General features: G+C 42.0%; 1 protein-coding gene across 1 annotated transcript; it reads left to right on the top strand.

Annotated features, from left to right (window-relative positions):
• The first annotated feature begins 4,390 nt into the window (after positions 1–4,390).
• Positions 4,391–19,643, top strand: gipc3 (GIPC PDZ domain containing family, member 3). Its single transcript, XM_010897552.2, has 6 exons — positions 4,391–4,712; positions 6,942–7,127; positions 8,824–9,004; positions 15,451–15,560; positions 16,236–16,317; positions 19,487–19,643. Exons 1-6 carry the CDS (start codon positions 4,404–4,406, stop codon positions 19,636–19,638), a joined length of 1,020 nt encoding a protein of 339 aa, XP_010895854.2. The 5' UTR covers positions 4,391–4,403; the 3' UTR covers positions 19,639–19,643.
• The last annotated feature ends 820 nt before the right edge of the window (positions 19,644–20,463 follow it).

Raw genomic sequence — 20,463 nt, 5'->3', positions numbered from 1 at the left:
ACACTAGACTCAGAGCCTACATTTTATGGTTTCAAAAGTCCCTACATTAGCAGCCTGTAAGTAAAAAAATTGGTTCTAAGAATATCCTGTTTGGCTTTTAGTCACTTCACAAATGCTGAGTTTAACAAAGATATTGAGCATATGAATCATAGAAATATATTTGCTTTCATGGTTTTATTGACCTATAGCATAGCAAACACTGGCCAATGTAAATAATAATAACATATGACGGGCACTCCTGAGAAGTCAGAGAGTTTACTGGAAGGAATTATTTAAAATGTGTCTTTACGTTGGATTGCATAAGTACTTTTCACATGCTGTTTTGGTACAATGTGGAATCGAAAATATTCTATTGGGATTATTTCACTTCCATTAACACAACAAAAAGGGAACTCAAATGTAAAGAAGGGGAATTTGAATTAAAACCACTGTCTGTTGGATGGCCGATACCTGGTAGAACCACGTTTGACAGCAACTACAGTTGCATGTCTTTGAACATCTGGTTACAGCAGGGCCCATTCTTCTTTGCAAAATTGCTCAAGTTCTCTCAAGATTTATGGGTCAGCTTCTCCAGAAACTTTCTCAACTTGTGGTGAAAGCTCCTTGGTCTTCAAGATGTGTTTTGTTGGGATATTCTCTCTGCCATTTGCCTTCTTTGCATATTTAGAACTGCCATTTGTACTTGCATTTGCCTTCATTGCACATCTATACATCCCACTTGCAACACATATTATATTAAATACTTGTACATTTTCTCCCCTATTTGCACTTCTGGCTAGATGCTAACTGCATTTCGTTGTACTGTACTTGTGCTGTTCAATGACAGTAAAGTTTAATCTAATCTAATCATACTCCAGAGCCTTCTGGAAATAGGTACATTTCATCTCAGATCACGTGACACTTTCATTTCACACAGGTGGACTTATCATCAGATTTCTGAGGGCAGTTGGCTACACCCCCACTTCTTTAAGTGTTTCACACAAATGCTCATGCATTCAGGACATTTATTTTATTTGTGGTTGTTAAAAAACACAGCATTTTCTTTCCAACACAAACTTTATTTAATACCCTATTGGACAGTGAAAAAAAGTCCCAGTTAAATAAATGTAATGTTCAAAATTGAAATGCAAGAAAAACCATAAACAATTGTGTGGGAAGAATACTTATGCAATCTATTGTGTTTTTATCGCAGGTGATGAGAACTTAAGAAGACAGCCCATGGATACATTTTACACATGATGAGAACTTTAAAAGACAGCCCACGGATAAATTTTACACATGATGAGAACTTTAAAAGACAGCCCATGGATATATTTTACACATGATGAGAACTTAAGAAGACAGCCCATGGATATATTTTACACATGATGAGAAATTAAGAAGACAGCCCATGGATACATTTTACAGACGGTCTTACAGTTTTGTCTGTCAGTTAACTTATACTGTACTTCCGTTCAGACCATGGTTCTTTCAACTGCGACGTGCCCTGTATAAATGTCCTTAGAGAAGATTATATCAGACACTGTAAAAAGGAAATTACATTGGTCATGACTTAGAACACCCAAAGAGTAAATACATCTCTTTGCCTAGTAACAGTAACCTTGGGATAAAAGACTCTGTGACCCAGAAAAGGCCAAGTGTAGCCACAGCATCTGCAGAAATGCAAGGTTAAGCATGTCTACAAAAGTTTCTACAAAACCTTTTGTCAATCCATTGTGAACTGGATAAATATAACTCTAAATGCTGATCCTCTGAAAGCAACGGAATATGACTGTATATCACAGGTATGAGGAAATGTTCCATTTTACAGTTCTAACAATGTTGGAAACTGATCTACAACAACAATAAAGATCCCCAGGGGTTTTAGGTACAGTTGTGTTCATAAGTTTGCATACTCTGGCAGAAATAGTGAAACTTTGGCATCGGTTTGGAAAATATGATATGATCATGCAAAACAACTGTCTTTTATTTTAAGCATAGTGATCATATGAAGCCATTTATTATCACATAGTTGTTTGGCTACTTTGAAAATCATAATGATAACAGAAATCACCCAAATGGCCCTGATCAAAAGTTTACATACCCTTGAATGTTTGGCCTTGTTACAGACACACAAGGTGACACACACAGGTGAACATTTAAATTAAAGGTGAATTTCCCATATCTGTGGCTTTTTAATTGCAATTAGTGTCTGTGTATAAATAATCAATAAGTTTGTTAGCTCTCACATGGATGCACTGAGCAGGCTAGATACTGAGCCATGGGGAGCAGAAATGAACTGTAAAAAAACCTGGGTAACAAGGTAATGGAACTTTATAAAGATGGAAAAGGATACATAAAAAAATATCCAAAGCCTTGCAAATGCTAGTCAGTACTGTTCAATCACTTATTAAGAAGTGGAAAATTCTGGGATCTCTTGATACCAAGCCAAGGTCAGGTAGACCAAGAAAGATTTCACCCAAAACTGCCAGAAGAATTGATTGGGATACAAAGAAAAACCCACAGGTAACCTCAGGAGAAATACAGGCTGCTCTGGAAAAAGAGTGGTTGTTTCCAGGAGCACAATATGACAATACTTGAACAAAAATGAGCTGCATGGTTGATTTGCCAGAAAGAAGACTTTACTGCACCCAATGCCACAAAAAGGCCCTTTTACAATATGTCCGACAACACCTTGACACGCCTCAGCTTCTGGCACACTGTTATTTGGAGCAACAAGACCCCAGATGTTTTTTGGTTAGCTCTGAATGTTTTTTGCTTAGCACTAGATGTTTTTTGTTAGCTCAGAAGTTTTTTTGGTTAGCTTCAAATGTTTTGTGAGTGGAAATAAACAGATGAATGGTTACAGTATATACAAAGGTCAGAGCCATTGCTGGCATTTCCAGATTCAAGAAAGACATAGAAGACCTTTGTGTCTTCCTCCTAGGAGTTGTTGAGAAAAGGCCCAACGTGTACGGAACCACGGGACACGCTGGGAATATTCCCAATTTATATATTAATCATTTATATTAATCTAATGCAAAAGAATGACGTGGTAACATCATCGAACACATGCACTGCTAATTTCAGATATAGTATAAACAATGATTTATCAATGATGACATTACGTTTTATATCAGCTGTCATAAAAAGCAATGTGATATGAAACAGAAGATTTATTGTGTATCCACGGCTCTCTGTGGGGTCATAGAGGTCAACCTGACTTTAATATTATTTTAATTAATGAGGACTGAGAGGGATTTCTGGGCTCTAGTGTCTTCTTTTCCACCAACACCAGGTCAGTGTCTTCATACCGCCAACACCAGGTCAGTGTCTGTCTACCGCCAACACCAGGTCAGTGTTTTCTTACCGTGAACACCAGGTCAGTGTCTGTCTATGACCAACACCAGGTCAGTGTCTGTCTACCGCCAACACCAGGTCAGTGTCTGTCTACCGCCAACACCAGGTCAGTGTTTTCTTACCGTGAACACCAGGTCAGTGTCTGTCTATGACCAACACCAGGTCAGTGTCTGTCTACCGCCAACACCAGGTCAGTGTCTGTCTACCGCCAACACCAGGTCAGTGTTTTCTTACCGTGAACACCAGGTCAGTGTCTGTCTATGACCAACACCAGGTCAGTGTCTGTCTACCGCCAACACCAGGTCAGTGTCTGTCTACCGCCAACACCAGGTCAGTGTTTTCTTACCGTGAACACCAGGTCAGTGTCTGTCTATCACCAACACCAGGTCAGTGTCTGTCTACCGCCAACACCAGGTCAGTGTTTGTCTACCGCCAACACCAGATCAGTGTTTTCATATCGCCAACCCCAGGTCAGTGTCTTCATTCCGCAAACACTAGGTCAGTCTCTTCACACCGCCAACACCAGGTCAGTGTCTTCACACCGCCAACACCAAGTCAGTGTCTTCATTCCCGCCAACACCAGGTCAGTGTCTTCATACCCGCCAACACCAGGTCAGTGTCTTCTTCCCGCCAACACCAGGTCAGTGTCTTCATACCCGCCAACACCAGGTCAGTGTCTATCTACCGCCTCCAGGTGTCACTGTTTGGACGACATTTCATGGACTTGGTTGGAGTTTTGTGACATGACTGGAAATGTGCCGTCCGGTTCGAATAGTCCTTTTGACTTCCCAAGCAGACATTAGAGATTTTGTTGCATAAGACGTTCTCAGTGAAGACGGCTGAACAGATGTGATGTGTTTTGTTTGCCGTCTGCCCTGGTCTCCGGTGACAGTGTTACACATTTGACCCCCGATTTGGGGCGTCGGGTTTCCACCTGGCAGCTTCTGGCGCTGCCGTTACCTGGTTACTCTCATTACTAATTCAGCAGAACCCAGGGCCCCAGCTTAGGGGGAGAAGGATCTCTGGTGAGCCAGGGCAGGGTGCTCCACGACTCACGGAGGACCATGCCAGAGCTTGAGCCGATGCAGAAAGGAGAGGAGATGAGTCCTCAAGCGCAGGACAGCCACAAGGCCGGAGGGCCAGGAGCCGAGGAGGAGGACAGGAGCCAGGCCCAAGGGGGCGTGGAGCCTTCAGCTCCGCCGCTGCCCCCCTCAGACCCACCTCCACCTGGCCCACCTGACTACCCGAGGCCCAGGCTTGTCTTCCACACCCAGCTGGCCCACGGCAGCCCCACAGGCCGGATCCATGGTTTCACCAACGTCAAAGAGCTGTACGCCAAGATTGCTGAGGTGTTTCATATCTCCCCCTCTGAGGTACAGTAGACTGAGCTTTGATAGTTTATGTTGGTTATATAAGAGTTTAATTCAATCTTTTGTTTTTATAATTCTTGTTATTGTCATATTGATAAAATAACATATTTAATTTTAAAGCAATCTGGCCTGTATAGCTGCACACAAATCAAAACCCATTAAAAACGTCAGACAGAATGCACTACAATTAAAAACATACATGTCACATTATTTTGAGTCTAGAGTTATTTGGGGAGGTGTGGCGCGACAAGTTAGCTAAGACTAGTATAGCACACACTATAACAGGCGTATTTAAATCTTAACCTACGAGGTCCACAGCCTGCTGGTTTTCTACCTTATCATTAATTGCACCCACATGGTGTCCCAAGGTTTGCTTTGGAAAAATGGGGTGGAACTGGCTTCAAGGTCCAGATTTGAATACCACTGCACCATAAGATCAGATCATGATGTGATCAAGTGACATGAATGTATAAATATCTTAATGCGTCTCCTTTTGTTGTTTATGCTGAAGCTCTACAGAATTGTAGACTGAACATGAACTTGGTGTGTTAGTCTGAAATTACACTTTCTTATATACTACACAATGATTTGCTTAGAGATAATATACATAGTGTATTTTGAAAATAATTTCCATTAAATTTGTCTAGAACATCCCATTCCAGAGTTGGCTAATGAGTGTGAGGCTACTAACTAGTGTTTCATGTCTTTAATATTTAACAACTGTGTGAGGATGACCTTCTATGCTGTCATAAAAGCTGGACAAACTCACATATTGTCCTTGAGAGATATCTACTGATCTGGAACAATAAACCCAGTGGGTCACGGTTGTCCGAACTGCAACTTCTTGCTGCTTCAATGCCTTCACAGTTGACAGAAAGATAGGGATTATCAAAGGTAGGTCAGGTGAATGATATGTGATAGTTTAAGGTGGAGATGGTAGAGCTGTATCTGTACTTCTTTACCAACAGACTCCCACTATTCCTTTTGCACATCTTGATAACATTTGTTCCCTTCTATTTTATATTTGCAATACATTTAGAACAATTTGCACATTGTTTTTCACATTTTGACATCAGTGGCAAAACCCCCAAACTAAATCAATTTGGACTTAATGTCCTAACACAATAAAATCTGAAAAGCCAAAGGGGGGTGAAGTCTTGAGAGGGACTGTAAGGTAATCATCTAGTTGGTCTCCCCCGTTCTTGGGGAACTATAGAAAGGCCAAAAGGCTAACCACCCCCACCTTGCACTACGTTATGTAAATCAGGTGATAAATCAGGAGAAAAGGAGGGAAGAAGCTTTTGTTTATCAGCCTTTCTAATCAGCCTTTATATGCCAGATGGTTCAAACCCTGAATGCTGGCATTTCAGACAGCATACCACAGGTATTACAAAACAGTATGGATTTTCTGTTCTAATATTGTTGGTAACTAGTTCATAATAGCAATAAGGCATCCCCAGGGGGTTGTAGTGTATTGCCATTATAGCACGGCTCTATTGGCAAATCTGACCTTAGAACAGCTTTTAGCCATGGAAGCCTTCACACACTGCTACTCTTCAGGAACAAGATTGTCTAGTCCAGACAAGGTCACAAAATGGCCACATGATAAGATTCCTGGGTGATTCTGTGTCACAACACTGCCCTCTGCTGTTGAAATGTTGTACTAACATTATATAGTTTATAGAGTTTTAGCCCCTGTTGTTGCAAAAAACCCTCAGAAGTATTTATCTTAATTTACAATTTGAATAAGCTAATATACAGTAAGCAATTGTTAAAATTGACCATGTCGCTGTAATTAAAAGTGACACCTGATTATGTAAAAAAAAATTTAACTAAATTGTAAACACATTTAAATGATTCACCGTTTGACCTGAGAACAAAAATGTTTGCAGTTATTCGACAAGTTAAGATTCACTTTGTCTTAAACCTTTTCTACCTACCATGAACATGATTCTGTCTCCTGGGATACCAACAACCCTGCTGTAATTCTACACAGATTAAAATGTTTGATTTCAAGACATTTCTCTAGTCCATTTCTGAAATGTATTTAAATTAGAGGAATTGGGTCAATTTAATTATTTGACTACAGCTATGGAGGTGGCTGGTGCCTTAAAAAGATAAATGTTTGAATAATGGATGCTTTCGAAGGAATAACAATAGGTCATTATTAGTACAACCCACCTGTATTTTCTGCTGATACAAGGTCATCTCTCTCTGTTTCTGTGCATTTAGATCCTTTTCTGCACCCTGAACTCCCACAAGGTAGACATGCAGAAGCTATTGGGCGGTCAGATTGGTCTGGAAGACTTCATCTTTGCCCATGTCAGGGGGGAGGCCAAAGAGGTGGAGGTCACCAAGACAGAAGACGCCCTTGGGCTGACTATAACGGACAATGGAGCAGGATACGCCTTCATCAAGGTAGACAGTGTCATCCAGAGCAACTTAAAGTAAACTGTAATAAATCGTCCTACTGAAACACATTATAAAAGTGAAAATACAAACAATAACTAATGACGGAGGCAGAACATGGGCCCTGCACCCACCACGGGCCCTGCACCCACCACGGGCCCTGCACCCACCACGGGCCCTCCACCCACCACGGGCCCTCCACCCACCACGGGCCCTGCACCCACCACGGCCCCTCCACCCACCACGGGCCCTGCACCCACCACGGGCCCTCCACCCACCACGGGCCCTGCACCCACCACGGGCCCTCCACCCACCACGGGCCCTCCACCCACCACGGGCCCTGCACCCACCACGGGCCCTGCACCCACCACGGGCCCTCCACCCACCACGGGCCCTGCACCCACCACGGGCCCTGCACCCACCACGGGCCCTCCACCCACCACGGGCCCTCCACCCACCACGGGCCCTGCACCCACCACGGGCCCTGCACCCACCACGGGCCCTCCACCCACCACGGGCCCTCCACCCAACCTGGGCCCTGCACCCACCACGGGCCCTGCACCCACCACGGCCCCTCCACCCACCACGGCCCCTCCACCCACCACGGGCCCTCCACCCAACCTGGGCCCTGCACCCACCACGGCCCCTCCACCCACCACGGGCCCTCCACCCACCACGGGCCCTACACCCAACCTGGGCCCTCCACCCACCACGGGCCCTCCACCCACCACGGGCCCTCCACCCACCACGGGCCCTCCACCCACCACGCCCCCCCCCCATAGCTACACCCGTGCCCACAATCCTTTTACAGCTGGCTGATCTCATAACAAACACTGTGTGGGGTCAGGTGAATAATAATAATAAATATTTATAACACTTCATATTAACAACTCAAATAGTAACAGGAAGAGCTGCCATGAGCTTCAAAACTCCACTGACCACTACTGAATAGCTGTAGTAAGCTGTAGGATTTGACTTATTTACTACTAACATCAATTGGTAAACTATTTTGCTATTTTCATGCAAAACACTGTAACATTCTACTTACGTATCTGAAGTAATGGATTACCTACACATTACCTAATCAACATGCATCAACAATTCCACACAATTACTATAAGGTTCCTACACATTAATAACTACACAATTCCAACAACTCTGCTAATAGTTCCTCCAAACAATGGTTCTGTGTAATAACTAATTAATACTCTCTTATGTCTGGGAACTAATCCAATCGGTTTCGGTTTGTTGTTGTTGCATCTCTTCCTGAGATAGCTCTTCCAGTTAAAAATATTTAGTGTCATAATCAATCTCATCTAATCCTTACTCCAGCTGCGGTTCTCACTGTAGTTTGAGGCTACTGATTAAATATTCACATTTTGGGTTATCCTCAACCTGGCTGGATTTCAAATGGAAATAAAAACACTTTGCATGGAAAAATAGTGGTTGATTCAACATTCAATTGTATTAGGCATTCAGCTGTGTGTGAGTTTGCTTTAAATATGTTTTATACAGCAGTAGAGGAAATTGCAGTATATTCTCTTCACAAGAGAGAATGTCCTATACAGACATAAAACCCAGAGGGTTAGTCTGTAGATAAAGGTCAGAGGAAAAGAGTATTAACACATATCAGTGGGGAACAGAATAGGAATTATAGCGCATGATGTACCATTTACTTAAACGCCATCTTTTTCTTCTTCCACAGAGGATAAAGGAGGGCAGCACCATCGACCGGCTGAAGTCTGTGTGCGTGGGCGACCACATCGAGGCCATTAACGACCAGAGCATAGTTGGCAGTCGACACTATGAGGTGGCCAAGATGCTTAAAGAACAACCGAGAGGCGCTCCTTTCACACTGCGGTTGGTCGGGCCCAAGAGAGCCTTTGGTGAGTGACTTTTGGACGGAGTGTAAACATCTTGTTCCCTTAGGATCCCCTGTAACTGCTGCCCGGGGCCCTGGGGATTCTTCCCGAGCTCCAGACTAGTGGAAATGTTTTGGAGGAGACCTTTCATTTTTGTTCAGAATATTTTTTATTAAACACGGCAAAATGAGGGCAGTAGAGGAATGGTAATTAAAATCATGCCAGATGTCTGGTGTTGATTGAACAGGTATGAATGCATTCCAAGCCATCCCCACAGTTTTCTGCGTGGATTTCAGTGCTTATTTCCTGTTTCTGCCTTGTGTAGGTGACATATGTAGAAGGTAGTGTGAAAGGATGAAAAGGGAATACAACATCCCTTTCAGACCAAGCCGGAACGTCGCCATTTCGACGAGAGTGGAGGAGAAATTTGGCGGTGTGACCCAATCACAAGGTTTCACAGAGATGAGTGGGAGCACACTTGCTTTGCTTATTGCCATTTCTGGAAAGCTGCATGACCAGGTTGTTACTTGTGTCGGCTTCCAAAAAGCATCTTTGGCAGAAACCTGCAGTAATATGCGCCTTGCAAACCTGTCCAGCGAGGCTCAACATATAGTGTGTGTGGACTGGCGAACACTGCCTAGCTAGTTAAGTTAATAGCCAATAACAAACGGTGTAGTTATACATACCAAGCCAGTGTCAGCCAATACTATGAGCCCAGCTGGATGATGTCACTAAAAAGACCAATGGCACCTCTCAGAAGTCCGGTCTATCGCAAGGCTTGTATAAAAACATTGGAGAACATTTACAAACGGTGACCATATAAACATCACCACATTTGTATCTGAAAGAATCCCACAACAGCACCACAATTCCTATCTAAAAGATAAACCAATTAAATTGAAGAGGGGCATGTTTTAGTCCAATCAAACCGAGGTCTGGCACTTAAGATCCTTCAAACAGAGATACTAGTACATTTGCAAATGCAGGAAGAGGTTTTCTAACATACATCATTTAAAAAATGTATTTGTTTTTATTTTTCCCTCAGCAAATCAAAGGAGGCAAAGACTGCTGGTATGCAGATCCCTACGGGGTTTGTCCAATGCTCTCCCCATTGCTCAAAAGTATAATCAACGTTAGTTTAGGTTCAACTTTGTCATTGAACAAGTAAAAGTAGAGTACAACGAAATGTCGTTAGCATCTAGAAAAGAAGAGCAGTACAAATGGCAATACTAAATGTGTAATTAAGGCAAATAGTGGAGGGCAGAAAATGTATGAAGTATAGTGTATGTTACTAGTGGGATCATAGTTGTGCAGGTACTGTCAGAAACACAGGGTTAGAACCAGTGTGAGAACTGGAACAGATCAAAATGGTGAACCCAAATGCAGAAAACCAGATGACAGTTCTGTGCAATGTCTGCAAATATTTTATTGGATGAAAAGGAATGTCCAAACTGTCATTGGAAATATCCAAAATGTAAACTCTAAGAAATGTCAAAGCTCAAAGTCAAGAAAAAAACAAAAAGAACCATACCAGTTTCACAAGGTAGCTATAGAATCCAGATGAGGCACAGCAAAGGATAGACCTAGACTTGGTCATGGCACTGGAAACACTGAGCAAATTACTCAGGAGAAGGGTGACTTACATAGACAAACATGCAACAAGGCACAGGTGACAACAATAGGACATAATGACAGAGACTGAAAACCAAAAAGAGATACAATGGGGCCCCTAGTGGCCAGAGATATGTCCAAAACCCTGACAGGTACAGATGGCAATTGTGCACCTGGGATGCAGAGATAGCAGCAATGAGGTCCCATAGGTAGACACGCGTATGTAACAACTGTAAAAATGCAAGCATGATGGCAATTCTAAATGTGCAAAGAAGCAAATTGAATGTGCAAGGTGCATGTGACACTGAAATGCAGGGATAGCAGCGTTGAGGTTACAGAGGCCAAGCTGAGGGTCTCTATTATTGAGAGTTGGAATTACATTAATCTAAGTTCAAAATGACACTTAGTTCATCTCAATAAACAAACTGGGCTATATTTAATGGGATTAAGATTAGAATGTTATTTCTCCAGGCTGAGAGAGAAATAACCACACTTTATCAATTGGCAGTGTGTTTGTGTCATGTGTCACGATCACACTGCCAACAGATAAAAAGTGTGGTTATTTTCAGACTCGATTCTGAATTAGTTGTCCGGAGTCATTGGTAATATATTTTCATCCATGACGAGGAGAGAAATGTGTCTGTATGACTCTACCTACACCGGACCCAACACTGATGAGTTGAGAGAGTATGACACGTCACAGGTTTCATGGGGAGAGTGCCCACAAAACAACAACCATGGCAAGCTGCATGATACAAATGTCTTAGTGTGATATCCAGGAGCGTGGCACAATTGCCTAAGTACCAAATATCTTTGTCTGCAAAATTGCTCAGAGTGCCCTAGATATTCCCAATTTATACTTTCTCACCTGCCCACCTATTTGTTTACATGACCTATAATCTCCTCATACTCACTTCACTGCAGTACTACCCCCCCCCCCCCCCCCCCCCCGAATAGCTAATACTACTCTGGGGTCGTTTAGTAGATGAAGGGGAGAAGGAGACAACTTGTGTCATTGTTTAAAATTCCGTCTGGTAAATGTTCGAGGCACGATCCTACACAGTTCTCCATTAAAGATACAGATTAGGTGACCACGAAACATCACAGAACCTGTGTCTAGGTTTGGTAGTCATGGAAGCCTGTCATGAAAGGCCCCAGTATGAGCTGAAACATGACAATGACCAGAGCATTTATATCCCCAGGCATTCAGTGACATACAGTGGGGAGAACAAGTATTTGATACACTGCCGATTTTGCAGGTTTTCCCCACTTAACATGTAGAGGTCTGTAATTTTTATCATAGGTACACTTCAACTGTGAGTGACGGAATCTAAAATCTAAAAATCTATTATCCAGAAAATCACATTGTATGATTTTTAAGTAATTAATTTGCATTTTATTGAATGACATAAGTATTTGATACATCAGAAAAGCAGAACTTAATATTTGGTACAGAAACCTTTGTTTGCAATTACAGAGATCATACATTTCCTGCAGTTCTTGACCAGGTTTGCACACACTGCAGCAGGGATTTTGGCCCACTCCTCCATACAGATCCTTCAGGTTTCGGGACTGTCGCTGGGCAATACGGACTTTCAGCTCCCTCCAAAGATTTTCTATTGGGTTCAGGTCTGGAGACTGCCTAGGACACTCCAGGACCTTGAGATGCTTCTCACGGAGCCACTCCTTAGTTGTCCTGGCTGTGTGTTTCAGGTCGTTGTCATGCTGGAAGACCCAGCCATGACCCATCTTCAATGCTCTTACTGAGGGAAGGAGGTTGTTGGCAAAGATCTCACGATACATGGCCCCATCTATCCTCCCCTCAATACGGTGCAGTCATCCTGTCCCCTTTGCAGAAAAGCATCCCTAAGGAATGTTATTTCCACCTCCATGCTTCACGGTTGGGATGGTGTTTTTCGGGTTGTACTCATCCTTCTTCTTCCTCCAAACATGGCGAGTGGAGTTTAGACCTAAAAGCAAAATTTTTGTCTCATCAGACCACATGACCTTCTCCCATTCCTCCTCTGGATCATCCAGATGGTCATTGGCAAACTTCAGACGGGCCTGGACATGCGCTGGCTTGAGCAGGTGGACCTTGTGTGCGCTGCAGGATTTTAATCCATGATGGCGTAGTGTGTTACTAATAGTTTTCTTTTAAACTGTGGTCCCAGCTCTCTTCAGGTCATTGACCAGGTCCTGCCATGTAGTTCTGGGCTGATCCCTCACCTTCCTCATGATCATTGATGCCCCACAAGGTGAGATCTTGCATGGAGCCCCAGACCGAGGGAGATTGACCGTCATATTGAACTTCTTCCATTTTCTAACAGTTGTTGCCTTCTCACCAAGCTGCTTGCCTATTGTCCTGTAGCCCATCCCAGCCTTGTGCAGGTCTACAATTTTATCCCTGATGTCCTTGTATCATTGTACGTCCTACGGCCACCATGGCCTTCGTGCCTCTGCTACAGTCAAAATCTCACGGTCAGCAGTTTGTTCATACGTTTATTTGTAGTTCGCAACTGAGAACAACAGACTAAATGCAGGCAAGCAAGACTTATTTAGCGCTTACCTGAATTAAACCTCTCTGAATTAAAGCTGAGAGATGAGAAAAAGAGCAGTCTGTACAGCCCAGTTAAGCCAAACACACCCAGCAGCACCCTCTTCTGGTCAGAGAAGAGAACTACAAATCTTCTCAGCTCTACATCCGGGCCCAGGTGGTTAAAACCTTTCAGAGAGGGTAATGTTGTTCAGTCTTCTGGTTTGTAGTGAATATGATTAAATGGAAATTGGAAAAAGCAAAACCTCTAAAAACATAGGACCCCCAACGCCTGTGTCAATGTGGTCGTAAAACTATGCACCGATGAGACTTTAGAAAAACAACATTAACCGGTAAATGTGTCCATAGCTATGCTATCTTGTCCAATCACATGGACAGAGGAAGGAAAGGCACATTGTTTAATCTTACTCACTGGGGAAAATCCCACCCCTTTTCAGTAAATGTGATGAGTTCTAGAACAGATTCGAGCACTGATTGTGGTACATTATTCTCTCCTTGTTTCATTCCCTGTTCCAACAGAATGAAAATACTCCCAGAAGCCATCATCTAATGTCATAGAAATGACGTGGGCTACTATGAAATTCCCATAAGGGGAACATGAATTGGGCGAGGCGTCTATTAATTTGTGTCCATTGCTTTGGAACAGTGCTCCATGTTTGTGAGTCCTGCCAACTCTATCCCTAGCATAACATAAAACACACATTTAAATGACAAATTCAACATGCATGTTGAAAGCATACGTTTCCACACAGATCTTCTTAATATTACAAATTGGTAGTCATGTAAATCTGCTGGTCAGGTCAAGTAGCCCATTATTTCGTCAGATTATGAATTTTGATTATAGTTTGGGGCACATTTGTCAGAGGCTTGGGAAGGAGTTGATTATACGACAAAGAAATGTGTTCATTTGTTTCTATTCTTTTGGATAACAGCATAGCATTCATGTGCATGTGTCAGTCGTTGACTCAACAAAGGGCCAAGGCCCCTCCTGGGTTTGATGTATACCATCATGACAACTCCAAGCTTTAAAACTACAAACCCGATTCCAAAAAAGTTGGGACACTGTACAATTGTGAATAAAAACAGAATGCAATGATGTGGAAGTTTCAAATTTCAATATTTTATTCAGAATACATCATAGATGACATATCAAATGATTAAACTGCGAAAATGTATCACTTTAAAGGAAAAAATAAGTTGATTTTAAATTTCATGGCATCAACACATCTCAAAAAAGTTGGGACAAGGCCATGTTTACCACTGTGTGACATCCCCTCTTCTTTTTATAACAGACTGCAAACGTCCGGGGACTGAAGAGACAAGTTGCTCAAGTTTATGAATAGGAATGTTGTCCCATTCTTGTCTAATACAAGGCTGTCCTTATCCTCTTTAGTCCGGATGATATGGCAAGTTTTCCAAAATGAACTTAAAATTTTTATTTGTCTGACCACAGAACACTTTTCCACTTTGCCACAGTCCAATTAAAATGATCCTTGGCCCAGAGAAAACGCCTGCGCTTCTGGATCCTGTTCAGATACGGCTTCTTTTTTGACCTATAGAGTTTTAGCCGGCAACGGCGAATGGCACGGTGGATTGTGTTCACCGACAATGTTTTCTGGAAATATTCCTGAGCCCATGTTGTGATTTCCATCACAGTATCATTCCTGTATGTGATGCAGTGCCATCTGAAGGCCCTGCATCACATACTGGAACAATCTCCAGTATGGTTTTCCGTCTGAACTTCTTTATGTGGTCTTTTGTCGGTTGATGTTGAAAAAACACATGGATGCTCTGGTTAGCCCTTGTGGCCTGACGTTTTAAAGGGTTTTGTCAGATCAATAAAGCACATTAGCTGAGTTGTGAACAGTATGTTACATTGCTTTCTTATGGCTGACACTCAGTGGCCAAAACTCTCCTTTCCAATATTTCTTCATCGTCCTTCATATACAGTAAGTCGATCTAATAACACCAACTTTTAACTGCACCAAAGTCATTGTCTGCTCCTTCTTTTGCTGACCAGCAGCAATTCTGCAGTTCTGACTCCGTTTGTCTGCCCTCAAGGTATTTTATTGATTTCCACCTTAATTCATATGCCTGAAAGTGGTTACTATCATAGTTTTCAGGAAAAATGTTGTCATAAAAATTCAGTGCTTCAGAATTCTCAACGGCTTTGCCAGTAAGTGTGACTGTTGCCATTTCTCTTTAATATGTTAACTGTGGCTATTTTGTTTGTGCTCACAGGAATGGCTGTTTTCTTCCTCTGTGTGTGTGTGTGTGTTTGTGTGTGTGTTTGTTTGTGGACCAGATATGATCGGCATGAGGACGAGGGCACCAAAGTCGAGCGAGGGCAAGATGGTGAATGGGAGAGAGACCCTGCGTCTGCGTTCTAAGGGGTCAGCCACAGTCCAGGAAGTGGTGAGTTACATTTCCCAAGCTAATGCTGAATGGACTACTGGCCACCCAAGACCCATGGAGTGGCGTACACAGACACACACTCTGCATTCTCACACGTACACACAAACACGGCCTTTGTCCTCATCCTGTCGACGACATCCCGTTATTTTCGGGAAAACACATTCACAGGGCCCCGACCTCGACATCCTCTATTAAACTTACTTCACTCGGATTCACTCAGGGCCCTGGCCTTAGGCTTTTCCCATCGCCGTGGCCTGGCGCTCGTCTCTCACCGGTCCAGACCAGTTAAGACAAGCTCAGCCTACTGACTCTTCATCAGCTGGTGTTTACTGTACTCAGCAATGGCATGTTTTATCAGTGAAAAGAACTGGGTGTTTCAAGTCATGAATCCTGACTGGCAGACAGTTTAGGTATATTATGTCTTAATGCACCCAAATCCCACATCTGCTCGGCCTTCTTTCCTTACTTATAGGTCTCACCATGTTTTCCTACCCTACTAACTTTTTGATGTCATAATTACGGCTTCCGACGGCAACTCCCAATGTGTTCCTATCTCACTGGATCGTTCTGTGTCATACTACAGAGACAGGAGATAGCCTCTTGACCTATGGACCGTTCTGGATAGGCCATGTCAGCTTCACTTACCTATTTACTTGTTTTCCTTGGTCCCAACAGCCGAATGAGTTTGAGGAGATGATCACCAGGAAGGTGGATGATCTACTGGAAAGCTACATGGGAATCCGAGATCCTGAGTTAGGTGAGATGGCTGTTCCCTGTCTTAGCGAGAATTGGCTATCGCATAAGACTTTACCAGTTTTTTGGCAATATGTTTGTATATTATTTTATTTATGAACATTAAAGTAAAACAAACAACACTTCAACTTTGCTGATGAAGCATTGATACTTTATGTTCTTCTAGAATCAATGGGTACATACTGTGACTTCCAGAATTATTGGCACCCAAGATAAAGATGAAACAAAGGCTGTGAAAAAATATCATTGTTGTTTATCGGCTCGATCTTCAACTCAAAAATCATTTTATTTTTATATGTGTCCCCACAATTATTGGCACCCCTTCATTTAATACTTTGTGCAGCTTTCCTTTGCCAAGGTAACAACTATGAGTCATAATGATTGATAGTTCTTCTGGCAACTCATCCAAATAACTTTTGAAATTGCGTTTAATCATTGATGTAACCCAAAGATGTAACCAACCTCTGCAATTCTTCAATTGTGATACTTGGAGATTTTTTGTGCGACTTGAGTCATCCTTCTCACTGTGTGTGTGGGCAGAAAACACGTCATCTTCCAGGCAGATTTGTCACAGTTCCAATTGTTCTACATTTCTGAATTATTGCCGTTTTAGTTGGGAATCTTCAGGCGTGTAGCTCTGTGTCTTTTTATAGCTAATGGTTGGTTTGTGAAGGTCAACGTTGTGTAATATTAAAAAAAGAAGCTGGTGGAACAACTCCCAAGTAATTAGGTTAATTGGAAACAGGTAAGTAACCTGGTTGGATACAAAAAGAGCATCCCAGAGAGAATGAGTCTTTCTGATGTAAAGATGGGAAAGGGTTCACCTCTCTGTGAAAGACTGCGCAGGCAAATAGTGCAACAATTTAAGAATAAAGTTTCTCAACGTGAAATTGCAATGAGTTTGAGGATCTCTTCATCTATGGTACATGATGTCATTAAAAGATTCAGAGAATCCAGAGACATGTCTGTATGCAAGGGACAAGGTGGAAAATCAATATTGGATGGCAGTGATCTTTGGGCCCTCAGACAGCACTGTATTAAAAACAGACATGATTCTGTAGTGGACATCACTGCATGGGCTCAGGAACACTTCCGAAAACCACTGTCTGTGAACACAGTACGTTGCTGCATCTACAAATGCAAGTTAAAATTCTACCATGCAAAGAAGAAACCCTACACACAGCATGAGTGACTAGCATGAGTGATTACCTGGTTTGGGGGGCCCGTTGCTGTCCCTGTCCTTGTTCACCTGGTCATACTTCTGACCTAGTCTAAAATCAAATAGCCTCTGGATTTAGCCCAGAGAAATGTATTAATTATTCCATTTGGACTCTTAATACCTCACGCGGCACAGCCAGAAGAGGACTGGTCACCCCTCTGAGCCTGGGTCCTCTCTAGGTTTCTTCCTAAAATTCAGCCTTCTTAGGGAGTTTTTCCTAGCCACTGAAATTCAACACTACTGTTGTTTGCTCCTTGGGCGTGCGGTCACACCTGTGTGATCAATCTAGAGTGGTCCCTGAAGCGTACGATCACACTGGTGTGATTAGAACGTCTTGTTTAGAACGCACCATTAGCATGTCCAGCTACAAGTAACGTAACAATGGCTGGTAAAACCACGCTATTATTTACTCACATTTAGCTCAAACAGTGTTTATAACTTTATTTCTTGATTGTAATTGTTTCAAGACCACACTATGATATTAACCAGGTAGAAAGCATTCAAATCGGGACAAGAAGTGTTACTTACTTATTAACAGACAGCCAACACTAATACACAAAAACAAATTATATTAGCGACTACTACCGATCAAAACTATTGTAAAAACCTTCTAGAAGTTACGTTACCGTTGTATGCTTTTTATATAGTTTATTCATTTTCACTGTACTGAATTACTGGTCACGATTTGTTAGCTAGCGGGCAGCTGACGTTTGCTAGTGGTTAGCTGACGTTTTCTAGCTAGCTACAGTTATAAATCAACCAACTTTTGCAGCTCTTAGAATTCGAGTTAACGAGAGAAGCTTGCAATGCAATGCAATGCAATGCATGTAGTGTTCCTTACCTAGCAAGGTGACTTCAAATGCTGGCGTGAGTTCAAATGCTGGAGAGAGTACTGAAGTCACGTACAAAAAAACTCACGTTGGGGGGTCGGTAGAGAATATTTGAAACTCACGCGTGAAAAGGTTAAGGCCGGGTGTCTCTGTAAAGCACTTTGTGACAACTGTTGTTGTAAAAAGGGCTTTATAAATACATTTGATTGCTTGATTGAACAAATTCAAAATGGGCACGCATTTTTCCAAAAACTGTAAAATTTCTCAGTTTCAACATTTGATATGTTGTGTTTGTAATATTTTCAATTAAATAGAGGGATACATGATTTGCACATCATTGCATTTGTTTTTATTTGCATTTTACGCAGTGTCACAACTTTTTTGGAAATGGGGTTGTACATTAATTTGATTTTCTATGTGCTCCCAATGATTGTGGCATGAATGTTTTTGAATGAAAGGAAGTTTTGTATAGTTAGATTCCTGTGATTTCTGAGTTTAAGATCAAGCTGATGAATAACAATGACATTATTTCACTGCCTTTTTGTTAATTCTGAAGTTCTCATAATTTTGGACTATGTCATTATGATAGACTTATAGCATTATATATAGTATTATAGTACTAACAACTTCAGATTCCATCTTTAAATGAGAAACACCATGTGTTTACCATACTACTTTTGTAACTTCCATGGATTTATTTGATTTTTTTGACAGTCAGAACAGTTTAACTATTTGTATCTTAACATAAACTGACTTTTAACTGGAGCCAGATTTCCAGTACAGTTTTACAGAGAACAGCGACTAGTGAGCACAGACAAATGACTTTTGGCAACTGTTGCAATAACATAACTTGAGACATCAACAGATCTAAAAAGGCTTCACCAGTGCCATAGAGACCATTTCATGTTCTGAGTGTTACCAAGGGGCTAAAATATTTCCCCCACCAAGTAACCTGCCCAGGGAATATGAAAGCCTATAATTAAGACCAGTGTGTATCAAATCCCTATTTCAAGCTTTCTCACAGAAATTCTGAAATATACAAAATTCTGTGAGGGAGAATAAAACTTGGTTGTGAAGCCACCTGAGCTCAGGCGTCGTAGACTGTTAGAAACTCTCTGTTTCAGCAACCACCATCGTAGAGGCTGGCAGAGACAAGAAGAACCCAGACGACTTTGCAGAGGCTTTGGACTCCGTGCTGGGGGATTTCGCCTTCCCAGATGTGTTCCTGTTTGATGTGTGGGGCGCCATCGGAGATGTGAAGAATGGGAGAATGTAGAGTTACCAGGGAGTCATTGTATGTAATGTCCTCAAAAATTTCCATGAAAACATTATAGTCATTGTAGTGTCTGTATTAGGTATTTAACTTCATAATGCTAATCAGTCATTCTTCAATTTACAAACAATTCTAAAATTCAATTTATTTTTCTTTTAGGATCAAGTTGTAATTGAATGTGTTAAGGGTTTAGATCAGATTTGCATGATGCCTGAATAGCGGAATATGTTGAATATGTTGGAGCTGTTTGATCTACAAGAGGTTCCTTGCTTTTGCTTGTTGCGGGGACTGTCAAGGAAGCCTCACTGATGAGCTTTCTTCTTGCCATGTTAGCAGTTTTTGGCTCTTTGTGGACCATTGCTATCTCTACAGAATGCAAAAAATAAACCTTGAAGGAAACCCGGCGGCAAAAGCTGATTTTATTTATTTAATCAGAATCTATCCAACTGATGTAATGAAATTACCTTAGCACATGCTTTAGTGTCTGCATATTAACACAGTGGTAAACCCCATTGTAAAGATTCCCCTTCTCATGTTTTTCTGACAACTGATTGGTTTTCCACTTTAATAATGTTTGTTACAAAGTATCTTTAAATGTGAATAAATGTCTGGCAAAATTTGTGGGCAGACAGTTTATATCCACCAAATAAGTCGGCTCATTCTGAACTACAACTCCAGTACCTCCAGAATTTAAGAAGTGCCCTCAAACAATATGCATTTGCCTGGTCATCTTAAATAACCGAAGTGGTGTAAGAGCACGAAGGGGAGAATGTCCACCACCAACCTGATCTTTTCTCCCAAGAAGGTGTAAAGTGTATGTTTCATTAG

The sequence above is a fragment of the Esox lucius genome, chromosome 8 (genome assembly GCF_011004845.1).
Source record: "Esox lucius isolate fEsoLuc1 chromosome 8, fEsoLuc1.pri, whole genome shotgun sequence".
Lineage (NCBI taxonomy): Eukaryota > Metazoa > Chordata > Actinopteri > Esociformes > Esocidae > Esox > Esox lucius.
This window is presented reverse-complemented; position numbering and strand designations above follow the sequence as displayed.

What these genes read in the sequence shown, in the direction of transcription:
- gipc3 (XM_010897552.2), top strand. Translation starts at nt 4,404, where the DNA reads ATGCCAGAGCTTGAGCCGATGCAGAAAGGAGAGGAGATGAGTCCTCAA. An exon ending in CAGGATACGCCTTCATCAAG is followed by an intron (nt 7,128 to 8,823) that starts GTAGACAGTGTC and finishes CTTCTTCCACAG; the next exon opens with AGGATAAAGGAGGGCAGCAC. An exon ending in CGGGCCCAAGAGAGCCTTTG is followed by an intron (nt 9,005 to 15,450) that starts GTGAGTGACTTT and finishes TTTGTGGACCAG; the next exon opens with ATATGATCGGCATGAGGACG.